Raw genomic sequence first — 21,144 nt, forward strand, 5'->3', positions numbered from 1 at the left:
CAAATCCTACCAAATGCCTTCATTTTCCTTTTTGAAAGGCGAGGAAGTATGGCTGTGCTGAGCCACCAGGAAGCTGCAGAAATCTGGTGTACTTTAGACATCACCTCATGAAGCAAAGAGCAGAACCTTTAGCACACATTGCTCACAGCTCCCTCCCGTGCAAACTCCATTGTGTACCTTTACAGCTATTTTCAGCTACATTTTAACCCTCAAATCCTAAAACCCGCAGCCTGGCAACAGCACAGGTGTATTTAAGGCAGGAGATGACGTTTCCTGTTTGTCCATTAGGATTAACAACAATTGGCAGGATCAAACAAACCCAAAGTCCAACGTTCTCGTAAATGAGAGACTTCTCAGGAGCTGCAGCAGCTTCTTACAGCCAGCTGCATGTCCAACCAGTTCCTCAACACTGCCCTTGTGCTGCAAGCTGGGTTTACCCCAGGTTTCCAGCCCCAAAAGCTATCTGCATTGCATCAGCCCATAAGTCACAGCACACATTCATGGTGAGCCATGCATGCATCAGTGCCCAGAGCAGCAGCTCAGGTACTAGCACGGTGCAAGTACTGCACTGGCAAGTGAGCAGAGCCATTGCATGAGCACACTGCATGATGCGAGTTGGGAAGGTGCAGAAATCTGACTGCACTTTGTTTGCACTACAGAAAGCAGCTCACAGCCAGGCTCAAAATAACAGATGTGCCTGGATTTCTCGTGTACACACACACACACCAAGATGCATGGCAATCAGGCTCACGCACAGTACTGCCTGCTGGTTTGCAAACACGTAAAGATATCAGCACACACAGCTAAGCAGATGCACGGGGCTCAGTGATGCATTCTGACAGTCACTCCCTAGTAGAGGAGATGGGTCAAACACACCCACTCTGAATTTTGCATGTACACAAGAGCACGCAAGCATTGATTCACCTTTACACATCAACTCAGGCATGAAATCCTCATCCCATGAAAGCAAAGCAACAATTAGTCCTCCATACAGCCCATCCCCCAAGAGATGTTATGCACCCAAGGAGAGGAAGCCTTCAGTGCCAGTACAGCTTCAGAATGCTTTCCTCCCTCAGGGAGGGGTGGGGTACCTCATTCATAGAAGAGCATAGGAGATGTCAGTTTTCCAAAGAAGTTTATTCCCGGTTTGGCTCTGTACAGGCTAATAGAACACCAGTCGGTTTTTCATAGCATTAAAAGCCCTGAATGAGAAAATATTCCATAAGCACTATGTAAGCATTGTGCCACCTCCTATTAACAGAGAAACAAGCAACCCCTGGGACAGTGAAGATGCCACAAGGTTTCCATCTCCAAGGGGTAAAGCCCAGAAGGATGGAGAAGTCACTGACCTAACAGTCAGCTTGGCTCCTCTCCCAGGCCCATGGTTCCTGTACCAGACACATCTCCTGAACCATATTCCATTTTCTCAGACCAAGTCCTCTGTGCTCAGCCCCTGCCTATGCTCTCATGTCCTTACCCACCTTCTTCAACTCTTTTGCAGCTGAAGGAGGCAGAGAAAGTGGGATCATCCATGGGAGGCGAGGCAACGGGCTCCTATGAAGAAGGGTCCTGAAAGTCTATGAAGTGACTGTACCTGGGATGCCGGCGTAAACGGTTGTAGGCATGAATGGTCAGTTTTGGAAAAAGCTTCAGGAAATACTCAGCATGGTCTCCTGCTATTTCACTGATCCTGAAGGAGAAAGAACAAAAAATAAAACAAGAAAATAAAAGGTTTATAAAAGAACATCCAAGGAACCCATGATGCCTCAATTCCTCCCTTGCAGAGAAAAAGCCATTCTGAAGGTTTCCTACGAATCCTTGAGCTGCAACTTTTCCATGCTTTCCCTAAGACCTGCACTCTACCTTTTTGCCATTTCTACAGCACCTCCACCTGCATCTTCACAGAAGACCAGTGCTGGCCACAGAAGAGCCTTGGTGAAAGCATGACTTGGAGTTAAAGCCTGTGTCACCAGAGACCTGTGGCCTCAGATGTGAAACGCCCGTGGTTTTAGAGGATTAGGCAGTCCAGCAGTTCTTCAGAAGCACTGAATGAGTCATTGGCTGCCCAGGATGGTGGTGAATTCACCATCCCTGGAGGTTTTCAGGGGAAGGGTAGATGGGGCACTGAGTGGCATGGTTAGAGCATGGGTTGGTGGTTAGACGGTCGGACTTGATGATCTTAGCGGCCTTTCCAACCTTAATGATTCCATGATTCAAGCTGCCTCAGCTCAGTAACATCAGCACTTTGGAAATAGAAGCAAGCAGTAAGGAGGCTACCTCGAAGTACAAGGAAGGGATGATACAAATCTGGGAGCCAGATGTTGCTTCAAAATCTGAAGTTTAATCCTGTGAGCGAGCTTAATTCTCACCCTCAGGTGGTGTTACACAACCCTATATACACTACTGTGCTGTCAAAGGAAGCAACCCCTGAAAAAATGAGTTTTAGTGAACTTCCTCCCATATCCCAGGCTCCTTTCTAAAGAAGATTTTGCTCTCAAACTCACTGACACTTACAGATATCCAACAAAACAACCGTGTCAGGGACAAGCATGTGAACACGTACCTCTTATTAGGGTGCTCATCCAGATTTCTGATGAATCTCAGTAGGTGTGCAATGTTTTTCTCGTAGAATTTTTTTCTACCATTGACAGTCGTCATGATGCGCAGAATCTCTCGATCAATCTGAAATAAGATTATAGCTTATTTATTCCCTGCCTTTCACACACACCATGAAAGCAGCACATCTGCTTTTACTTATCACAACTCCTGCCTTTCTGCAGAGACATCACCTTGCATGGCTGCACTCTGTGGCACTTGACCAACATGAGCTCTGCAGGAAACACACCATACAGACTCCCTGATCCTGCCTGGCTGAGGCATAGCATTCATATTAGGACTGTCAACGTGGCACGGTTGATTATAAACATCTACAGGTCTAGAGAGGAGGAGAGAATCCAGAGTCTTGGTCCAGCTGAGGAAAACTTCTGGTTGAAGATCTAGCTCCAACTTCACACCAACCCAAAGACGAGAGGTTTACCTGCTTAATCCAGTTTGGGTAAAGAATAGGTTTTCCAGCATTAAGAGTGTTAAAAGCATCCTCTTTATCATCATCAGTCAGATCTTTGATTTTATTCCATATATTCTTTAGGACATTGAACTTCCTGCAGAACAAGGACCTTCATTAGCTGCAACAGCTAACACCATTCCCAGCATTGCAGGCAAATCCTGCACAAACAACTTGTCTTTGTGCTCTTAGGGCTTACTTCTGTTTGCTCCAGAAATAGGGGTGCTCGCTCAGATCTTCCAAACCCCGTTCATCATGAGAGGCCAGGCTATCAATAAGGTCCAAAGCCTCCTCATAATCCATGGAACCCGCATCCATATCCTTGGTACTGACTTCGTTAAGGGGTTTCCTACCCCCTGTTAAAACATACAGCATGAGCTTGCTGAGGTTCTGCAAAGAAACAAATCAAGACGTGTGAAGGTTCTTACCAAATGGAAGAACTGGGACCAGTATTCCTAAGTGAGCAGAATGTATGCATGGGTCTGCAGGTGTGCACAACTGGGCAAATATATATGGATAGAAACTCTGAAGGTTTGTGCACAATGAGATGGGGCAAACACCATAATCCAGATCCAAGGGCTGGGTCCCAGAACCAGCCCAAGCCTCACATCCCAATCACTGCCATTCTCATATGTGGTCTACTGTGACATGGGCTTGCCCCAAAAGCAACACATCTTCTAGTTGAGGATGCACAAGAGATGCCCCTAGAAATCAGCAAAAGAAAGCATCAGAAATATCCTGAGGCTTGAAACCGTACACTGATTAGGATGGAAGTTACCTCTAAGTCTTTATTGATAACTTCAGTTTTGCCTTCAGTCAGCTTTCTGGTGCTATCAAAATCCGTCAAGTAAATTTTGCCACCTAAATCTGGGGAAGAAAGAGAATGTTAACAAGTGAGGAACATTGATACAAGCTTGTCACTGCTTTCTTTAGAAAACAGATCTCTGGAGAGACTGCTGTGGGTTGTGCTATATGCAAAGTCCAGAAATGCGAGCAGATCTAATGAGACATGAAAGCTACTCTATTCACTCCCCCAGGACTATCTGGAACACATCTGTGCTGATGCAGAGAACTAATGCCACTCTGCATGAACTCATCTGCACCGGTCTTTCATATCTGGCTTAGGATGGGAGGTGTCAGGCAACAGGAAAAAAGCAACAACAACAAAAAAAACCCACCAGAACAACAAAAACCAACCAACCTATCAAGAAGTTCTTGGGATGCAGAGACTGGTGAGCAAACCCGAGTGAGTGCAGCTCTCTCACTGCCTGGAAGATCATCTTCAGGATGCCTTTGGGATCCTTTTGGTCTTCCGGGTCCTGCAGATGTTCTTCGAGGTTTTTCTCCCAGAGAGGGAAGCACAAATACATGCAGCCCTTTTCTTGCTCAGATTGGAAGAGCTTCAGTAGATGTTCACAGCTCCCACATTGGCCAAGGAATGTTTTCTCCTTGACACCTTCTGCACGGTGGTGTATCCATACTGCCACCTCCATCTCATCATAGAGCCCAAGGTAGATGTTGTCCTGAATTCTCTGAGAGGTGTGCTGAAATACTTTTAATTTGCCAATCATGGGGCGATACATCTTATGAAGACTTTGCAACTGGTGCCTCCAACGTTTGCTCTTTGGCTCCCACTTGTCAGGTTTTGTTGGAACAAACATGGTGTTATACTTCAGAAGAAGGCATGCCATTTCGCTAGCACGGTTCCTATTTGCAACAGCAACAAGTTCCCCAATGTCAGTCCTTGCACCTTTCTTACACAGCATCTCCGCTATATCATATGTGTTTTTCTCTACAGCCACCGCCAGAGCTGTTTGGCCATCCTCACCTGCTTCATCAATTTTTATGTCATCCCTGTCCAACAGAGCTTCCACCAAACTTGTATTCTTCCTTTGCACAGCTAGAATGAGGGCAGTTTTGCCAGCTTCATCTTTGCAGTTGACATCAACACCACGTTCCAGCAGGAAACGGCCTATTTCAAAGACATCTGACTCATTTTTTCCCCTTACATTATCCTTGAGGGCATGGATCAAAGCGTTCCTACCTTCATTGTCACAAATGTTCACATCAGCCCCCATCTCCTGGATAAGAGTTTTTACCACTGAGAAGTGGCCTCCCAAACAAGCATCCATCAGTGCAGTCTTCCCTCCCTTGCTCAGTTTCTTCTTCTCCTCACTGGCTGTCCTCCTCAAATTCACATCTGCTCCTTTGCTGTGCAGGAACCTCAAGGCTTCCTCCTTCCCATACAAAGCAGCTTCCATGAAAGCAGTGAATCCATTATCGTCACTGTCATTAACGTTAAACCCACAACCGAAAAGGAGCTCCAGTATTTCCACGTCTCCCACCATCGCTGCCTCAATAAACGCAGTGCCACCGTTATCCTTCCTGGTGTGTGGGCATGCACCTTTGGCCAGCAAAAGTTGGACCATCTCCTTGTCACCAGATTGCACAGCACTTTGAAGCGGTGTCCATCCAAATTCTACTTTGGAGTTCACATCTGCCCCATTTTCCAGCAGCTCCAGTACCTTTTCCCTCTGGCCATATCGCAAAGCATCATTTAACTCAGAGGCAATGTTTTCTGCTCTCTGCATGCTAGATGCCTCCTTCTGAATGTGGGCTCTGGGCTCCATGATGATCACAGGGAGGACTCTGTACCCTGGTGTTCCTCACCAAGCAAACATCAAAGATCCAGAGATCTCAGTGAAGAACGGGTTAAGTCAACACTCAGTGTCTTCATCATGAGGGATGCTCCAGGTCTGGCTGATGGAATGCACTAGGTGAGATATTGGCTTCATGGTCTTCACCTAATTAATAAGCAAAAGACCCTATTTTATTAAGCCATGAAACCTAATCGTTCACACTGATGCCTTGCAGATGTGAGAGGAGCAACTAAGGATAGCAATGCCAATGCTAGCTGAAACAAGCATGACTACAACATTTACTGGGGGACACATTCCCCACTCATCCTCATTGCTTGCCCCATTTCACTGGCCACAACACAAGCAGGCACATCTGAATGAAGGGATGGGGTGAATTTAGCATGTTCTTGTTAGTAAAGTAATGATGGATTTCCTGCAGGTTATCCAGTAAGCTGGTCCCTGATGTTCTCCCCATCCAGTTGGAGAACACAGATGCAGGCAGAAACTGGCACTCTCCTGCCTAACAAGCAGAATCCTAGATAATTAATCTGAACTAATCAGAAAAGGGGCAGAGCAGTTTTTATGCAAGAAGCCAAAGTTTAAATTCACAGCAGTGTACCCTCGGGAAAGACTAAGACCCCATTCTAGTATGGCTCCCACCCTCTCTTCCCCAAACCACAAAGCAGTAACTGAACACTGTATTTCACTGACACACCCCCACCCCTCCAGCACAACAGGGCCCCATCAAGTGTCCCACCACCAGCAAGAACCTGCAAGCCCTGGAAATTGAAAGAGGAGAGGAAAAGCATGCAAAATGGAGATCTATGTCTGTCCTTCCCTTTTTTCTTCTTCTTCCTCTTCCGAGATGCAGAACAGCCCGCCCAAAGGAGTGTGAAGCATTTCTGGCCCATCCCACTGGCTCTCAGCCAGAGGACACGCCAAGTCACACAGCCCTGCCTGCAGTCACACATTGTCAGCCATAACCACCAGCTCCAGGCAGACAAGAACAGGATCCTCTAATCAGTTGCAAGCCCAGTAACAGCTTAAGACAGCTCCAGAGCCAGGGAGCAGCTTTGCCAAGAACAAGCTCCCAAAGGATGGAGCAGAACCTGGAAGGATTGTGCTGACTTTTGGAGGAGAAGAACAAGCTTTTGGGAGGTGTGTTTGGGGACACTTTCAGGGTACAGTAGAGGTCTGCAAACCTGCTTGCGAGGTTCCATTCTCATGACCAAACAGAATCTCCTAAGTCTCACCCAGGGGATCACCAAGCCATGTTGGAAGAAGGCAACTGCCCCCTACATCATTCTTGATGGCTGTCACCCCAGGATCACCTTTTAAATCTTCCCCTCCTACGACACCACACAAGGTAGCCTGCTACAGATTCAGCACAGCTTCTTCACTCAAGGGAGTACCAACTTTTAGTTAACTGCGGGCAACTCTGCCATAGCTCTATGATTTCCAAGCTGTTGGCCAGTGGATATATATAGCACAGGCATTTTCAGTCCAGCTGTCCAACTATCAAAGAGTCATTAAGTCTGGAAAAGACCTCTGGGACCATCAGGTCCAAACATAACTCACTCCCACCATCCCCACTGCCCACATCCCTCAGTGCCACACCTCCATGGTTCTGGAACACCTCCAGGGACAGTAACCCCCACCACCCTCCTGGACAGCCTGTGCTTATTTATGGTCCAGAAGCCTTTTTTGAAGAGTCATCTTTGGCTTGAAGCAGGCCTGCACTGCAGCTCTTTGAGCATGATCCTTACAACCTATTATTAAAAAAAATAATAATCCAATTTACAACACAAAAATACCAATGCCACCCAACTACATTAAAGCAGTTTGCTGTTTAATAGCATAAAGATGAAAGGGAGCCAGTTCTGACAGATGCACCATCAGAAATTGTTAGCCACAATATAAACCATTTGTAAACAGCATTATTGCCAGCAAGACAGAGACAGTCTCAGGATGTCTCCAACACTACAACAGCTTTTTTGGGGCTGCAGTGCAGAAGCTCAGCTTCACAGCATGACAGTAGCATTAGGACCACAAAAAGAAAAAGCCAAGCTGAGGACAAGGAGCAGCCAAAGGATGGAAAAGTGATGGCTATGATGTTGTATGCCTGCACACCAGCAAAGCAGAGGGCTCAGAAGATGGGTTATGGACACAACAAGCAGGGAGACAAAGCACACAGTGATGCAAGTCCTCCTGTTCCTCCATGCTGATGGACACACACCCAGTTTGCAGCTCTCCCTTGAGATAGCATCCACGCACTGGCCACAAATAAACATGAGCTAAAAGATGACAACAGAAATTGCCTGCTAAGTCAAAATAATTTTTAAAGAAGCTAAGAATAGTAAGGATGGGTCTTTTTTTTTTCGTGTTCTTTGTACTTCCTTCCTTATTATATTTCTAACTAAGAACATCCAAGGATTTGTATGCTTGGCCACGCTACCATGCTGGAGCAGAGCACTGGAAAATAGCCTACAGGAAGATGTGTCCTGAACTGTGGCAGGTGGAGCTCTGAATACAGAATCACTGTGGATGGAAAAAACCTCTAAGAACACCTAGTCTAACCATCCATTGATTCCCAGTGTTGCCTACTATATCATTCAGTGTCACAGCTCCCCATTTCTTGAACACCCCCAGAGATGGTGACCCCACCACTCCCCTGGGCTGCCTATGCCAATTCATCACCACCCAGAGAAGAAATGTTTCCCAATATCCAGCCTGAAGAACTAACCAAAGCTCATTCTGCAGCACTGCTACACTTCCTATCTATATTTGCTTCCCTTCTGGGCTGCTGCTCTGTTCTCACCAGTACAAAGAAAACCAAGTCTAAACAGCACATCCATAGCAAATGGGCTCACGAAGAGGTGAGCAAAACACCCAGGCATAAAAGTACCCCACCAAGCAGGTCACCATCCACAGTGCATGGACAAGAAGAGCAGAACAGATCCACTGAAGGCACCCAAAGTACTTCAAACAGGCACCCAACCTGAGGACATAGACTTAAATGCATTTCCCCAGCTGGGAGGGGGATCCCAGCACTGCTTCTCCCATCTGTTTCCCACCCCCTGCCCTTCCCCACCAGTTGTGCCTGGGTTACAGCTGCAGCACATCAGAGCCAGCATGGAGCATATGGCTGCAGAGCCCAGCACCCTGCAGTGCCAGAAAGCAGGAATACTGCCCTTCATGTTGTAGCATTTATTTGCAGGTTGTCTTTCCATAATACATAATGGACGAATGCATACAGTCACATATCAGAATCTGATCCCAAATTCCCAGACATTGCCCTGGGAAACTTTGACCATGGTTTATGGGAGGCTTCAGCTCTGCTTTCTCAAGGGGGGTCTGTGGTTTGAGGGTTTTTTTGTTGGTTTTTTTTTCCCCAAGGCTTTGTTATATGAGCCTGGGGTTTTGCCAGCAGTGAAGGATGTATTAGATGCAAGCATGTGGTTTTGTCAATGGAGTTTTCTCTTTGTGAAATGAAACAATGCCAATTTGACCTTTTTTTTTTAATTTTTTTGCCAAATTGACTTTTTTAGTAGAAAGTCACATTTGAATTGATGTTAAAGTGTGCAAGAAATTTTTTTTTTTGTTAGGCCCTGCAAATCAAATGGATGTGATTTTGTTTCTATTTGCCTCAGTGCCATTTGTTGCTCTTGGAGTCTTTATTTCTGGCTAATTTAAACACATGCTGGCTATATTTCACCTCAATTCTTGAACAAAAGATAAGGTGGGCAGCTTCATCTCTCTTCCTCCATTCAGGTGCACGACAATTGTAGAAGAAGAGCTGATGTGATCTTTGGAATGTGTGGCCATGCCAGAAGAGACAGGAGTGTTTGTTATGGAGGCTGTTGCTTGCAAACATCACTGCAATGGTTGTGACCCACTTGTGTTAGCAGCATTGCCTCGGGATCTGAGTGCCCATTATCTGCAACACAACTCTTCCTCACTTCCTGCACTCGTGCCCTCCTCAATACAGCTCATTTTGCCTTCCATACAGGCAATAATTAGAAAGTTGGAGGTTTAAAGGCATGCTTGGTTTGGTTGTTATTTGGGGCAGCACTTGGATGAAGCATCCTGGACCTTGGGAGGCAATATGTTCTCAGCAGGAATTGGGTGATTTCCAACACCCTTCCTGGTACCACGAGGAAGTTTTACTCTTCTCAGGTTTCCCCTTCCCTTGCTGTTTTTCTTAGGTCACAAGTTTTAAAGGGGCTGTAGGTGGCCTCAAGCCACGAACCACAAGCAGCTTTCCTTACATGTGTGCTTTGTAACGGCCCCCCAGAGGCTGCAAGAGAAGATCAATGAAAAGCCCACAACCAGTAATGGTGTCACAGCATTGCCCTCTTTGTGTTTTATTTTGTAACCATGACATCATGTTTGTAGCAAAAATGGACCTCTGTATGCCGTTCACTTCGGTAACACAACGAAGGTGGTTCCAGTTGTAAAAGTAAATAATAAATAACAAAACAGCTCAAATAGCCCCATGAATGCAGCTGGGACCCACCAGACTCAGAGGTAGAAGCGGGAAGAGGACTCAGAGAAACATCCTTAAACTGGTCCTTGGGGTTCCTCAGCTGCAGACCGGCCAGGGCAACACCAGACCCAACTGTAAACCAAACTGTAAACACAGCTTTTACCTCCTAAGTGATTTAAAAATAAGTTTTCAACACTCAAAGTGCCCTTCTGCTCTGCTATTCTCTGCCTAGAACAAGCTGCTAGCCCATGTGCCGAGGTGCCGGCCACAGAGCTCTATTTAAGGGCAAAAAAAGGGAAATGGCACGAACTGCAAAGCATCCTTTTATGGCCATCAATGGTCCTCCATGCTCCCAGGAACCTCAGACCCAGTTCGGTGCAGCTCTCCCTGCTGCTATTTGCGTACCTTGCTCCACAGATGCATTACAAAGCTATTTTTCTCCCTTGCAGTTATTATACAGAAGCCGTGGGAGGCATGCTAAGTGCTGCAATACCCAAAATAAATTAATTTACAAGCTCCTCCAAGCAAGGGATGTGCGCATGCTTTGAGCAGTGCTCTTCTCATAAATATATCATAACAATAGCCACAAAATAAATAATAACAATAACAAAAATGCCTGTGGCCTAAGTTCAGGTGCAGCCTGCAGGCCACAAAGCTTAAGGAAAGGATAGAAAAGTCATTGCTAAGGCCGTGCTGCTCCCTGGCCCACCGCTCTTCTTGCTGAAACATGGATGGCTTCAACCCTGTGCAGCCCAACAACGGGACCACCGGCAGTGGGGTGGGAAGGCCTCTCCGTAGGGCAGCCTCAGTGGGAGCACTGAAGGTCCTGGGCGTCCTGCTGGAAGGCTGGGATTTCAGCCAAAAATCCACCACCAGGCCCTCGGTGCCCATCCGGAGCGGGTTTGGTGCTGGGCATGGGTCAGGTGTGCAAGCGCTTGTTGATGCTGCGGCTGGCAGCCTGCTTGGTCATGTCCTGGTAGGAGGCTGACTTCAGGAAGCGGGGGTAGGAGTCCTTCTCCATCAGGGTGCGGGTCTTTGCCTGAGCCTCGTTGAAGCAAGCGGAGGTGGCTCCTGTGAGGTTCTTCCTGGTGATCTCCCTGGTTTCGTGGTCAATGTTAACCTGCGAGGAAGGAGTGCCCATAAATGTTAGCTTAGTGCTGGCCAGTGTGGGGAGAGGAGCAGGCTTCTCCTAATGAGGATGAAGACACAGGGTCATAGAATCATTATGGTTGGAAAGACCTCTATGATCATCAAGACCCACCATCAACCCGTGCCTCTGACTGCTCAGACCGTGTCACTCAGTGTAACAACTACCCTTCCTTTGCACACCTCCAGGGATGGTGACTCCACCACCTCTCTGGGCAGCCTGTGCCAATGCTTCACCATTCCTTCTGAGAAGAAACTTTTCCTCGTATGAAACTCGCAGGCTTTTACACCTGACCAAAATGACCTTCATTTTGGGTCACCACATGAGATTGGAAAGCTCAGGTGAATGAGGCCAAACCTTCCCACTGAGCTGAAACAGCATCTACCAAAACCCATTGGATATTTTAGGATGTTTTATCCATTCCCCTTCCCATCCAGTGCCACACAGCAGAGACAGGGTCAGCTCTCACCTCTCTGGGTGCCTCGCTTTGGACAAACTCCTCAAAGATCCTGTTGGCTTTGGAGGCCAGCTTGGTTTTGGAGCGGGTCTTCTTGAAGTCCTCGCAGGCCAGCCAGAAGTCCAGGTTCTCCTCGCTAAACTCAGTCTTCAGGAAGGTGTGGAAGGCAGTCACCCCATCTGCAACAGAGGGACAGGCAGTGAGTGGAGTTGGAGGGGAAGAAGACATCAGGACCCCATCACTGGGAAGTGATGGGGCTGCTGGATGTGGCATTGCCCACCATCTCCCTGGGAGACCATACCACAGGATCTGTGGATTTCCTTTCCCTCTGGACAAACTCCAGCCTCTGAACCTCTGCTAATTGGCCTTAAGGCTCCAATAAAATCCTTTCCCACAGACAAATAATCCTCCAGTTTTATTTATCTGACCTTTCTGTAATGAGTCTTTAGAGTGGTTTCTTTACAGTTTCGGAAAAGAGCTAATTCTACGAAGGGAAAATCTGCTGAGATATGAGTATGCCTGCGGGAATCAAGGAGAGATGGCTTTATTTTTATTTCTCAGCTGGGATTTAGGGGAATGAGATGCTGAGGAGTATGGGAGAAGCGCCTGCAGCAGGGAACCAGGCTTGGGGGAATGTATTTATTGAGTAACGATAAGTAACAAAGCTGCTAACCTTCACAGCACATGACGAAGGCTGGAAAAAGATGCCTGGCCCTAGACTAGCACTGTGGAAGGACTGTCTGTTGCCATGGAATAAATTCAAGCAGACAAATACTTTTGTGTTCATATTTGGTCTCCTTGCTGGCCCTACGGGTACAATGCCTTACATGAACTGTATAAACTGCCATGAATTTTGGAGAGGAAAATGGAGGTGTGCATCTCAGCACAGCGGTTGAACGCCTTCTCTCCGTGTAAGAGCCATAGGAGAGGTATAGGATGGGCAGACAGAGGACAGCAATGTTTTCCAAAGCAATAAAATCCTGCGTGAAAGCAATTACATGGGCAGCAGACATGAGCCCAGAGAATGTAATGGAAAGGTACATGCCACCTCTCAGCATGCCTGCGGCATTGCTCCTGGCCCACAAAGCTGTGAGACAGCACTTCTGCCCCCCAAAAACATCCAGCCAGAAGGGAAGGGTAAAGCCACAGGGACCTGGCTGCACACTGAGCATGGGGGCATCTTCCGAGTTTCTACAGCAGCTAACTGAGGAGGAGATCTGGCTCCAGGATACATCCTACATGCTCTTATAAAGAGGAAAAAACAAAATCTGACTCACTTTTACTCTTGAGGAGCTGGTCAAAGGATTCCCTCCACTCAAGCACTTCTCGTGAGGAGTCTCTGCAAAAAAAGAAACAAAAAACAACAGGACATGAGGCTTGCCATCTTGCCAGCAAAAGATGGGAGCACTTCATTAAAGCAGTTCACGATGAGACAGCACAAGAAGAGAAGCAGCAGCACCAGCAGAAAGCCACAGTGAGACCCCAGTATCCTTTACCTGTGAGCCCTCTTTCCTTTCTCTTTTCCTCTTTCTTTTACATTCCCCGATGGCTCACCAGACCTCAGCTCCATAGTGCAGCTTTGGCTGGGCAGTCTCCTCTAGAGGATGCTCAGTAGAGCCCTTTTCCCCAGTAGCAGCCCAGCAGAGCCCCCTCTGCATGCAGGTGCCTGGCTAACAGCCGCAAGGTTCAGTATTTTGTTTTTAATGCTGTATGCATTCCCTGGGAGACTCAGGCACAGGTTTGAGGTACCAGCACCTGTGGGAGCCTTCTGGCTTTCCAACTTGATGCAAAGCCCCCACTCTGCCTATTGCCGGTGCATCCCTCTCCAACCCGACTTTATAACTGGTGGAGCTGGGACGTGGCAGGCAGTGGGGCGGGACCGCCAGGACGAGCAGAACCGCATCCTCCCCGCCAAGCAGAGCATCCCCAGGGACAGCCCAGTCCAAGGGGACCTGCAGCCTCAGCTTACCTCCGCCTGGAGCCCAGCTGCAGCTTGCCTGCTGCCCCGTTGCCGTGTCTCAGCTCCGGTTTATGCAGCAGGATCCCCAAGCGGGTCTTGAGTTCCTTGGCTCTGGAAGGGAGGAAGTGGAGAGGTTGGAATGTGGGGATCGCCACCACCATCCCTGTTTGCAATCCCATGTTTGCAGGGGTAGCTCTCTCTCCTCCTTTCTTGCTTTCTGCTGCATACAACAAGCAGTCCCCTAATGGCTTTTTCTGCTCCCTGGCAACCGTGCTCTGCAGCGAGCTGGAAAAATCACAGCACTCGCCTTCTGCTCAGCAGAGAGGGAGCATCTCCATGCTGTGCTGTCACAGCTGCTCCCCTGCTTTTTGGGGGTGCCACAGAGATGCCGCTGTCACCTACCCCATGCCTCGGGGACTTGGACAGCACAAGGGCAGCTGTGCCAACTCAGAGCCAGATGAGTCCCCACCGGGTGTCCTGCAGCAACAGGGCAGGAGCTGCTGCTAAATCCACTCCTCTCCCTTGGGTCCTCTGGCAGCGCGCAGCCCTGCTGCTATTTGTGTCCTGCAGCTCCTGCTGGCATCCCAGAGCGCCCGTGCAAAAATAAGTGCTTAAATGTCAGGGCACCAGCATTGCACGGCTTCGTAGCCATGTTTGGCAGGATGTCACCGAGTGCTGTGAGCGCCTCAATTAAAGCAGTGCTGCTGCCTACCTGTGCTGAGATGGAGACGGCAGAATAAACATCGTATGTGCACACGGCAAGGTGTGGGGCAGCCTATGTGTTTTAGCTCTACATCCCTCCCTGGGAACCACAACAAATCCTGCAGCTGTCCCTAGCTGTGAGTTCAGTGCAATCTGCACCCTGATTTCTATCAAGACATCAGCAGAGGCTGATCCAACGTCAGGAGCATCTTTTCCAGCTAACCCTCTGCTTCCCAGCGCTGTGGCGTGGCAAAGCCCCTTACCTCTCCAGGCAAACGATAGGAAGCGCAGCCAATCGTCGGCACATGCTGAGAGCTGGGCACCGAGGCATCCAGCAACTCATTGAATCCTCTGAGCACCACCTGTACTTCTGCGTTGCGTGCTGCTGGCTGGAATAGCGTCGAGGAGCTGTGCTTATATGGGGCGGGAGGGCTGGGAGGGTACCCGGCTCCACTCCAGCCTCCAGCCAACCAACAGCTGCTCGGCACCAGCAGAGATGATAACCGCTTGGGTAGGTGCAAAGGGAGGGGGAGGGAGGCTCGTCCTTGAACTTCACAGTCAGCACTGCTTCCTCGATAAGTGGAAAAAACAGGCTTGCGTCCACCGACGTGTGCAGCCTGCTGAGTAACCGTGGGGACGGTGAAGGGGACAAGCAATTAGTCAGCACCATCCCACCGGCTGATGACTCCAAACCCTCATCCCCGCACGGTGAAGGCTGGCGTGGTGGCATCACTGCAGCAGGAACACAGGGATCAGCACACCTTGCTGACCCCATGGCAGCCCCCCGGCACCACGCTGCTGTGCAGAGCAGAGCTTTGCGACATTTTGGCACTACTCAAAGAGCATCACGGCCAAGTTCAAGGCTGGTTAAATGAGGGCTGATGTCTGCCCGTGTCTCTTCATCGCAGATTGTCTGGGAGAAGGGGAGGGAAAGAGCACAGATGAAAGACTGAACGTAGCATGGGGAAACACCTGGTAAAGGGGCATCCCAATGGGAACTGAAGATGGAAAGAGTAGAGCTGAAACTCTACTGAAACTAAGACACAGAAACAGACAAGAAGATGGGAACTGAATGGATACTCCTCATCCTCTCCTTTCTCCACGCTTCTCCCATTAGCACCAACTCAGCAGCCAGCAGAGGCATCTTTCATGAATCCAAGCTGCCTCCTGCCTTGCTGCCCCATTGCCAGCATCAATCCAACATAGTAATGGCCAGAGCTCACAGGAGAAAATCTGACCATGGCAGCAGACTTGGAATTAGATGATCTTTGGGGTCCCTTCCAATCTAAGCCATTCTATGATCCTTGTTTCCTTTCCAACTCAGGATGTTCTGTGGTTCTATGATCACTGGCCCTGACGTTCCAGCCGTCACGTTGCTCCAGCCCCTTCCTCCCCACTGCTTTTCCTCATAGAAATAAGGTGTAGACATACCTTGTCCCCTCTAGCATCTTTTGAATGCTCAGGTGAGAGAAGGCTGATGGAAGTCAGATGTTAGGAAAAGGCTGCAATGGGAGCCTGGGCTTTTCAAGCCCCACAGGAGGAAGAGAACCTTTATAAAACCTCAGCAGGAGGGAAATCATAGAACCATCAGGGTTGGAAAAAATATCCAAGATTACCAAGTCCAACCTTCAGCCTGACCTATAGAGGCCCACCACTAGCCCTTGTCCATTAGTATCACATCCACACATGTCTTCAATACCCCAGGGATGGGGGACTCCCCCTCTTCCCTGGGCAGCCTGCTCCAAGGCTTGGCCACCCTTTCCAGGAAGAAATTCTTCCCGAAATCCAACCTAAACCTAAAATCAAGAGCCAGCCGGAGGCTGCATCTTCTTGGGCAGCAAGGCTGCTCAGCCAGAAGATGCACAAAGCCATGGAAAATTATACCTGAGCCCCTGCCCTGCTGCCTCGGGGCAGGTTTTGAACTTTCCCCTTCAGTGGGTGAGCTCCAGCGTGGGAGATGGTCCGTGCTACATTTTCTAATGCACAGCTCCTCATTAGGGTTATGCAATAACTTCTGAGCCCAACTACGTGTGTGTACTCAGATGTCTTCATTCTGTTCAATATCTAATTTAATTATGTGCTTCCTGTCTCATTTAGCCTAGCAGCCTCCTGCAGCTCCAGTCCTTGTCCAGCTCTGTGTTATCAGCCCTTGTTTTGGAACACAAAAACCCAGCTGTGTTGCAATGCCCGGGGCTGGGCTGCTTTCCCATCAACATGCTGCAACACTGGCAGCATGAAGCCCACCACCCGTGGAACCAGCATGGCCCCTCACATCACCAGCAAGGTCCCAGCATCCAGCCCTGCTGATAAGAACCTCCCCGTTGCTATTTCCCTATAGGTATTTTTGCTGGAAGAGACGTGGAAGAAGGAAGAGGAGCCACGGTAAATAGGGAACAGATGTTGGGCGTGGAGAATGGGAGCAGAAGGGAAGGAGCTGAGGGATGCGAGCAGAGGAGGAAATGCAAAGTCATGTGGCTTGGTGGAATGGGAAGGGTACAGAAAAGGATGGGAGGTAAGGGGAGAAGGGGAGGAAGAGCTTATGCATGTGTGCACAATTGTGGGTCTCCATAGGTCAGGCTGAAGCCTGAACTTGGTAATCTTGGATATCTTTTCCAACCCTGATGGTTCTATGGTTTCCTTCCTGCTGAGGTTTTATAAATGTTCTCTTCCTCTTGTGGGGCTTGCATGGCACCAGCCTGTCCCGGTCATCACAGGAGGGTGATGCTGATTCACCTGACTCCTTTCCAACAGACTGGGAGCAGCAGCAGTCGTGATGGTTAATATCTGAAGGCCGTGCCCCGAGGGCTATGTCTGCACAGAGTGGTGTTGGATGGATTACCAGCCAAAAAAAAAAGCACTCTGTCCTCACACACAGCATTGGAGGGAATCATTGCTCTGGAAATTCATAGCAGCATGGAAAGGGATGACTGAAAGACAGAAAAAAAAATCATTAAAAATTAGAATTACAAATGGGGCTTTCAAGGGGCAGCTGTTACCCACTCTGCCCCTGCACTCGCTTTGTGCAGCACGCAAGCACAGCTGTGTAGGGAGAGGTATCTGACAGCAGGTATTTTTAATCTTCCCTTTCCAATCCCAGCACCTGCTCTGTAAAGACACTGAACAGCAAGGGAAAAAAAAATGAAAAAAAAACCAACAAAGGCAGCAGCTAAATATATCCTAACGGAGAGCAGAGACAGAGCGGCACTAATGGCAGATTCTCCCCTTGGATGCATGCAAATCAGTTTGGCTCAGGGAGAGGCTTAGAGGGAAAGGAGCTGCAGATGAAAAGAGAAAACAATGAAAGAAGATCATTAGGGTCAACAAAGTGGGGATAGGAAGAGAACAGAGGGGGTGATAAATTGCACTGCAGCAATTCCTGTAGAAAAACAAGCTTGCTGAGGCTTTCTTTTTGAATGAGGCTGCAGCCCTGCATGGGCCATGTAACTAACACTCACCTGTGGGCAGGGAGGGATATCAGGAAACATTTATTCTCTCAAAGAGCAGTGATGGAATGGCACAGCTGCCCATGGAGTGGAGGGATCAACATCCCTTGAGGTGTCACAGAACCATGGAGATGTGGCACTGAGGAACGTGGTCAATGAGGGGCATGGGGTGGGGGGTCCCCAAGGATCCCCCAAGGTCTTCTCCAACCTAAATGACTCCATGCTTCTGCATTCCTTCCCAATGGCCATAAGGCAGCGTGACCTGTAGGACAGCAGGATGCATCCAACCTGACAGGTAGTTCTCAGGCTGTTTATTTCACATCCTCATGATGTCCATATAGTAAAGGTGAACAATGCATCACAGTGCAGTGATGTGGCTCAGTGGGGATGTGGTCTGTTCAGACAGCTGACGGGGTGAGGAGTTCCTCCAGCTAATGAAGGAGGTGACCCTAGAAGCTAATAAGCAATTGATAGATAGGGAAGGCCCAACTGAACCCAAGCCCACACGTTCCCCATAGGGAAGGAATCAGGCTGAACCCCCATGTCCTGCCCGAGCAGCTCCATCACCCAGTGGCACCACAGCTCCCAGACACAGAGGAGACAGTTACAGCATCAGGACTTATTCAAATAAAAACATTGCTCTTTTCGTTGTACCTGAAAAGAGTTTTTCTGCCCTATTCTGAAGTCACCCCATACATTCATTCCCCTCCACATCTCCTCTGAGCCACACGCAGTGATGCCTCCACACACCTTACACCACTCCTTGCTTGGTGATGGGGTCAGGTCCTTGAGGCTGTCATCCCAAAGAAGATGGAACTTAAGGAGAAGTCTGAACTCTGAGTGTCTGATGGGTTTTTCTTGTAGAGAGATGGGAAGATATGCTTCAGTCGTGGTAATTAAGAGAAAGGGACCCACCCCAGGGAGAGCTTTTTAATTACCAGCATCCCACAGAGGGCTGCATAAACAACACAAAATGCCACCTTCCCCCCATTACTTTTCAGCTGGGCACTGGTAGAGAAGCATAAAAACATTTCTTCCAGGGCAGCACTACTAACTGCACTCTGAGTGCAAAGCTGATCAGCTCCAGATCTGCTGTGCTGCAGGTTCAGTATCAGCAATGGGCTGCAGGAGGCACCGGGTGCTCCAGAAGCAGGCACTGCCTGGTTTCCTGTGCCCTTTTGCCAGCAAAGCTCTGTTTTTTCTGCATTAAGTTCATCCCTTCTGCCACCTCCCTCCCATCCACTTATTTCCCTGAACTCCCACTGAATTTACTGGAGCATCAAACCAGAGAAGCATCCTTCCAGTAAAGCCAAAAGGAAGCACAGAGCAGAACAACCGAGTTCACTGAGCAAATACACCTTTATTTACACTCTGTTTTGTTTAATCAGGAAGCTCAGAGGAAACAGCTGCAGCCATGCTGGAGCAGCCCAGCAGCGAGCACCAAGTGCAGCCCAGCTCCGTCTCACCCAGCAGCACGTGGAGCACGAGTGGGCACACAGCATGGCACAGGGATGAGAAAAGCCCAGGGGGTGCACAGATGGGAAAAGCTTTCTGGTCTAGCAGCAACACGTGGGTTCGTTCCAACTCTAGGATCAAAATGCTTCGATGCCAGAGATACACCGCACTGAGACATGAGAAAACTGCAGCAGCCCCAGGGATGAAAGATGATGCGTAAATGATGGGGAGCATTTTCTTCTTATATAATGCGCAAGGAACAGCTACTCGGAGCTCTGTAGGTGTGTAGGCAAGACAAGCATCCAGTGAAGGAAAGGAAAAATGGACACGGGTACAGAGGGTATGCAAACAAGAGGCAGTGTGACCCAGGCTTGTGCTGGTGGAGGGGAAGGGCATGGACAGGAGTGCTTCAGGTGAGGGTGAGGAAGAGGAGGGATGGCCACAGGGACAGGACTGAGAACCAGAGAGGGGCTTGGGGGAGAAGCTGGAGGCCCACAGGGGAGAGTCGCAGTGACGAGCTAGAGGCACTCCAGGGCTGGCATGAGGTATGCTTTGCTATTGCTCTGAATGCTGTAAACATTTTGGTTTTGTGTCTATCGGTGAACATTCAGTTCAGTTTGATACAGGTGCTCTTATGGGTAACTGGAAGCCTAGCAGAGTTTACATCTCCTATTACTAGTCAAACCTACACAAGAGGAAAACACAACACCACTAAAATCTCACTGTCTGTTGTTTATGCCTAATTCTCCTATTTTATCATGCAGATTTATGTCTCAGAAAAGCTTCTCTAAAAGGAGACACAAGGTAACACAGACACAAATTGACATGCACTCTCACCCACCTACACCCCCATTTCCCTCCTGTGCTTAACTCATGGGACTTTGCCCTTCACGCTCTCACAGCGTGGAGAGCAGGGACCCATCAGAGCACTGACACGTAAAATGGATGGAAGTAATCCCCAGCCTGGCTGGCAGCCACAGCAGGAGAAAGGAAATTGGAGCAGATTTGGGTTTCTGCATCCCCACCTGGATTTTGGGTCTGCAATCTATAAAGTGAGGAAAGGCCATTTGTAAACCCTTCCTTTGCTGCCAAAGGACTTGAGGGGCTGCCTGCATACACACCAGCACAAGCAGAGTCAACAGAGCTGACTTGACTGGCACTGTTTTTTTTTCCCTTCCTTTCATGTGATGGCACTCTGACATGACTTGAAACAGGACCGAGTTTTTGGAGGTGTGTGCCTATGGAGAGGGAAAAGGGGGTTTGTGAGATGTGAATATTCCTTTCACTTCAGTGGGAGACAAATCAAAGGTAGGATATTTGTCCTCGGTGAGGCTTAGTCATCATTCAGTGCTTTTCAAGGCTTTGGCTCTGTCACTATTTCCTTAATCAGCCCCTGGTTTAAGAGGAAGAGATATAAGTTGCCTATTTTAATTCACTTCAGACTGACATTTGGCATAAAAGCAGCAGCTGGTGCCAATTGCTTATTAAAAAGAAGGAAAGAAATTTACTTTAAATAACCAGGCTGCTTTCCTGCAAGAGAGACAAATTGTAAGAGCAGCAGCAAAAATAACCATGCCAGGCTCAAACACCTCAGAGAATACCTTTGCTTCACTGTACACCCTGGGACATTTCCTTTTGAGATGCTATCTGGCACCAGGTAAAGGGGAAAAACTCCCTACATCATCAGGGATACAAATCCCATCACTTGCTGCAGCAAGGCTATCACAAAATGCCTGCTTAGAGCACTTCCCCAGATGGATGGGAGAAGGAGAACAGCTGGGGTTTCACAGG

General features: G+C 48.6%; 2 protein-coding genes across 7 annotated transcripts; both read right to left on the reverse strand.

Annotated features, from left to right (window-relative positions):
• Positions 1 to 1,127: 1,127 nt before the first annotated feature.
• On the reverse strand, positions 1,128 to 6,566 carry RNASEL (ribonuclease L). Of its 4 annotated transcripts, XM_042873677.1 has the most exons (7): positions 6,474 to 6,553; positions 4,266 to 5,868; positions 3,843 to 3,931; positions 3,264 to 3,454; positions 3,038 to 3,161; positions 2,564 to 2,682; positions 1,128 to 1,690 (listed from the first exon to the last, which is right to left on the reverse strand). In XM_042873677.1, the coding sequence occupies exons 2-7, from the start codon at positions 5,692 to 5,694 to the stop codon at positions 1,555 to 1,557; spliced, it is 2,088 nt and encodes a 695-aa protein (XP_042729611.1). In that variant the 5' UTR covers positions 5,695 to 5,868; positions 6,474 to 6,553; the 3' UTR covers positions 1,128 to 1,554. The 4 variants fall into 4 exon arrangements, 2 of the variants coding, with proteins under 2 accessions (XP_042729611.1, XP_042729610.1); XM_042873676.1 differs by having other exon boundaries at positions 4,266 to 6,565; XR_006179391.1 differs by lacking the exon at positions 1,128 to 1,690 and adding an exon at positions 2,790 to 2,935 and having other exon boundaries at positions 2,594 to 2,682; positions 4,266 to 6,566.
• Positions 6,567 to 10,038: 3,472 nt separating this feature from the next.
• Positions 10,039 to 14,845, reverse strand: RGS16 (regulator of G protein signaling 16). 3 transcript variants are annotated; one of them, XM_042873702.1, is made up of 5 exons: positions 14,719 to 14,845; positions 13,763 to 13,864; positions 13,071 to 13,132; positions 11,806 to 11,972; positions 10,039 to 11,309 (listed from the first exon to the last, which is right to left on the reverse strand). In XM_042873702.1, exons 1-5 carry the CDS (start codon positions 14,796 to 14,798, stop codon positions 11,109 to 11,111), a joined length of 612 nt encoding a protein of 203 aa, XP_042729636.1. In that variant the 5' UTR covers positions 14,799 to 14,845; the 3' UTR covers positions 10,039 to 11,108. The 3 variants fall into 3 exon arrangements, with proteins under 3 accessions (XP_042729636.1, XP_042729637.1, XP_042729638.1); XM_042873703.1 differs by lacking the exon at positions 14,719 to 14,845 and adding an exon at positions 14,156 to 14,279; XM_042873704.1 differs by lacking the exons at positions 13,763 to 13,864; positions 14,719 to 14,845 and adding an exon at positions 13,290 to 13,582.
• Positions 14,846 to 21,144: the final 6,299 nt, after the last annotated feature.

The sequence above is a fragment of the Lagopus leucura genome, unplaced genomic scaffold (assembly GCF_019238085.1).
Source record: "Lagopus leucura isolate 7727_CA_CO unplaced genomic scaffold, USGS_WTPT01 Super-Scaffold_100009, whole genome shotgun sequence".
NCBI lineage: Eukaryota > Metazoa > Chordata > Aves > Galliformes > Phasianidae > Lagopus > Lagopus leucura.

Bases quoted from the DNA above. Each gene is read 5' to 3' on its own strand.
- RGS16 (XM_042873702.1), bottom strand. From the start codon at position 14,798: ATGAGTTGCTGGATGCCTCGGTGCCCAGCTCTCAGCATGTGCCGACGA. The intron at 13,865-14,718 runs GTAAGGGGCTTT...CCTCCCTTCCAG, and splicing joins CCTATCGTTTGCCTGGAGAG to AGCCAAGGAACTCAAGACCC. The intron at 11,310-11,805 runs GTGAGAGCTGAC...CCTTCCTCGCAG, and splicing joins AAAGCGAGGCACCCAGAGAG to GTTAACATTGACCACGAAAC.
- RNASEL (XM_042873676.1), bottom strand. From the start codon at position 5,694: ATGGAGCCCAGAGCCCACATTCAGAAGGAGGCATCTAGCATGCAGAGA. The intron at 3,932-4,265 runs GTTGGTTGGTTT...TTTCTTCCCCAG, and splicing joins TCCCAAGAACTTCTTGATAG to ATTTAGGTGGCAAAATTTAC. The intron at 2,683-3,037 runs GTAAACCTCTCG...ATCTTATTTCAG, and splicing joins ACCCAAACTGGATTAAGCAG to ATTGATCGAGAGATTCTGCG.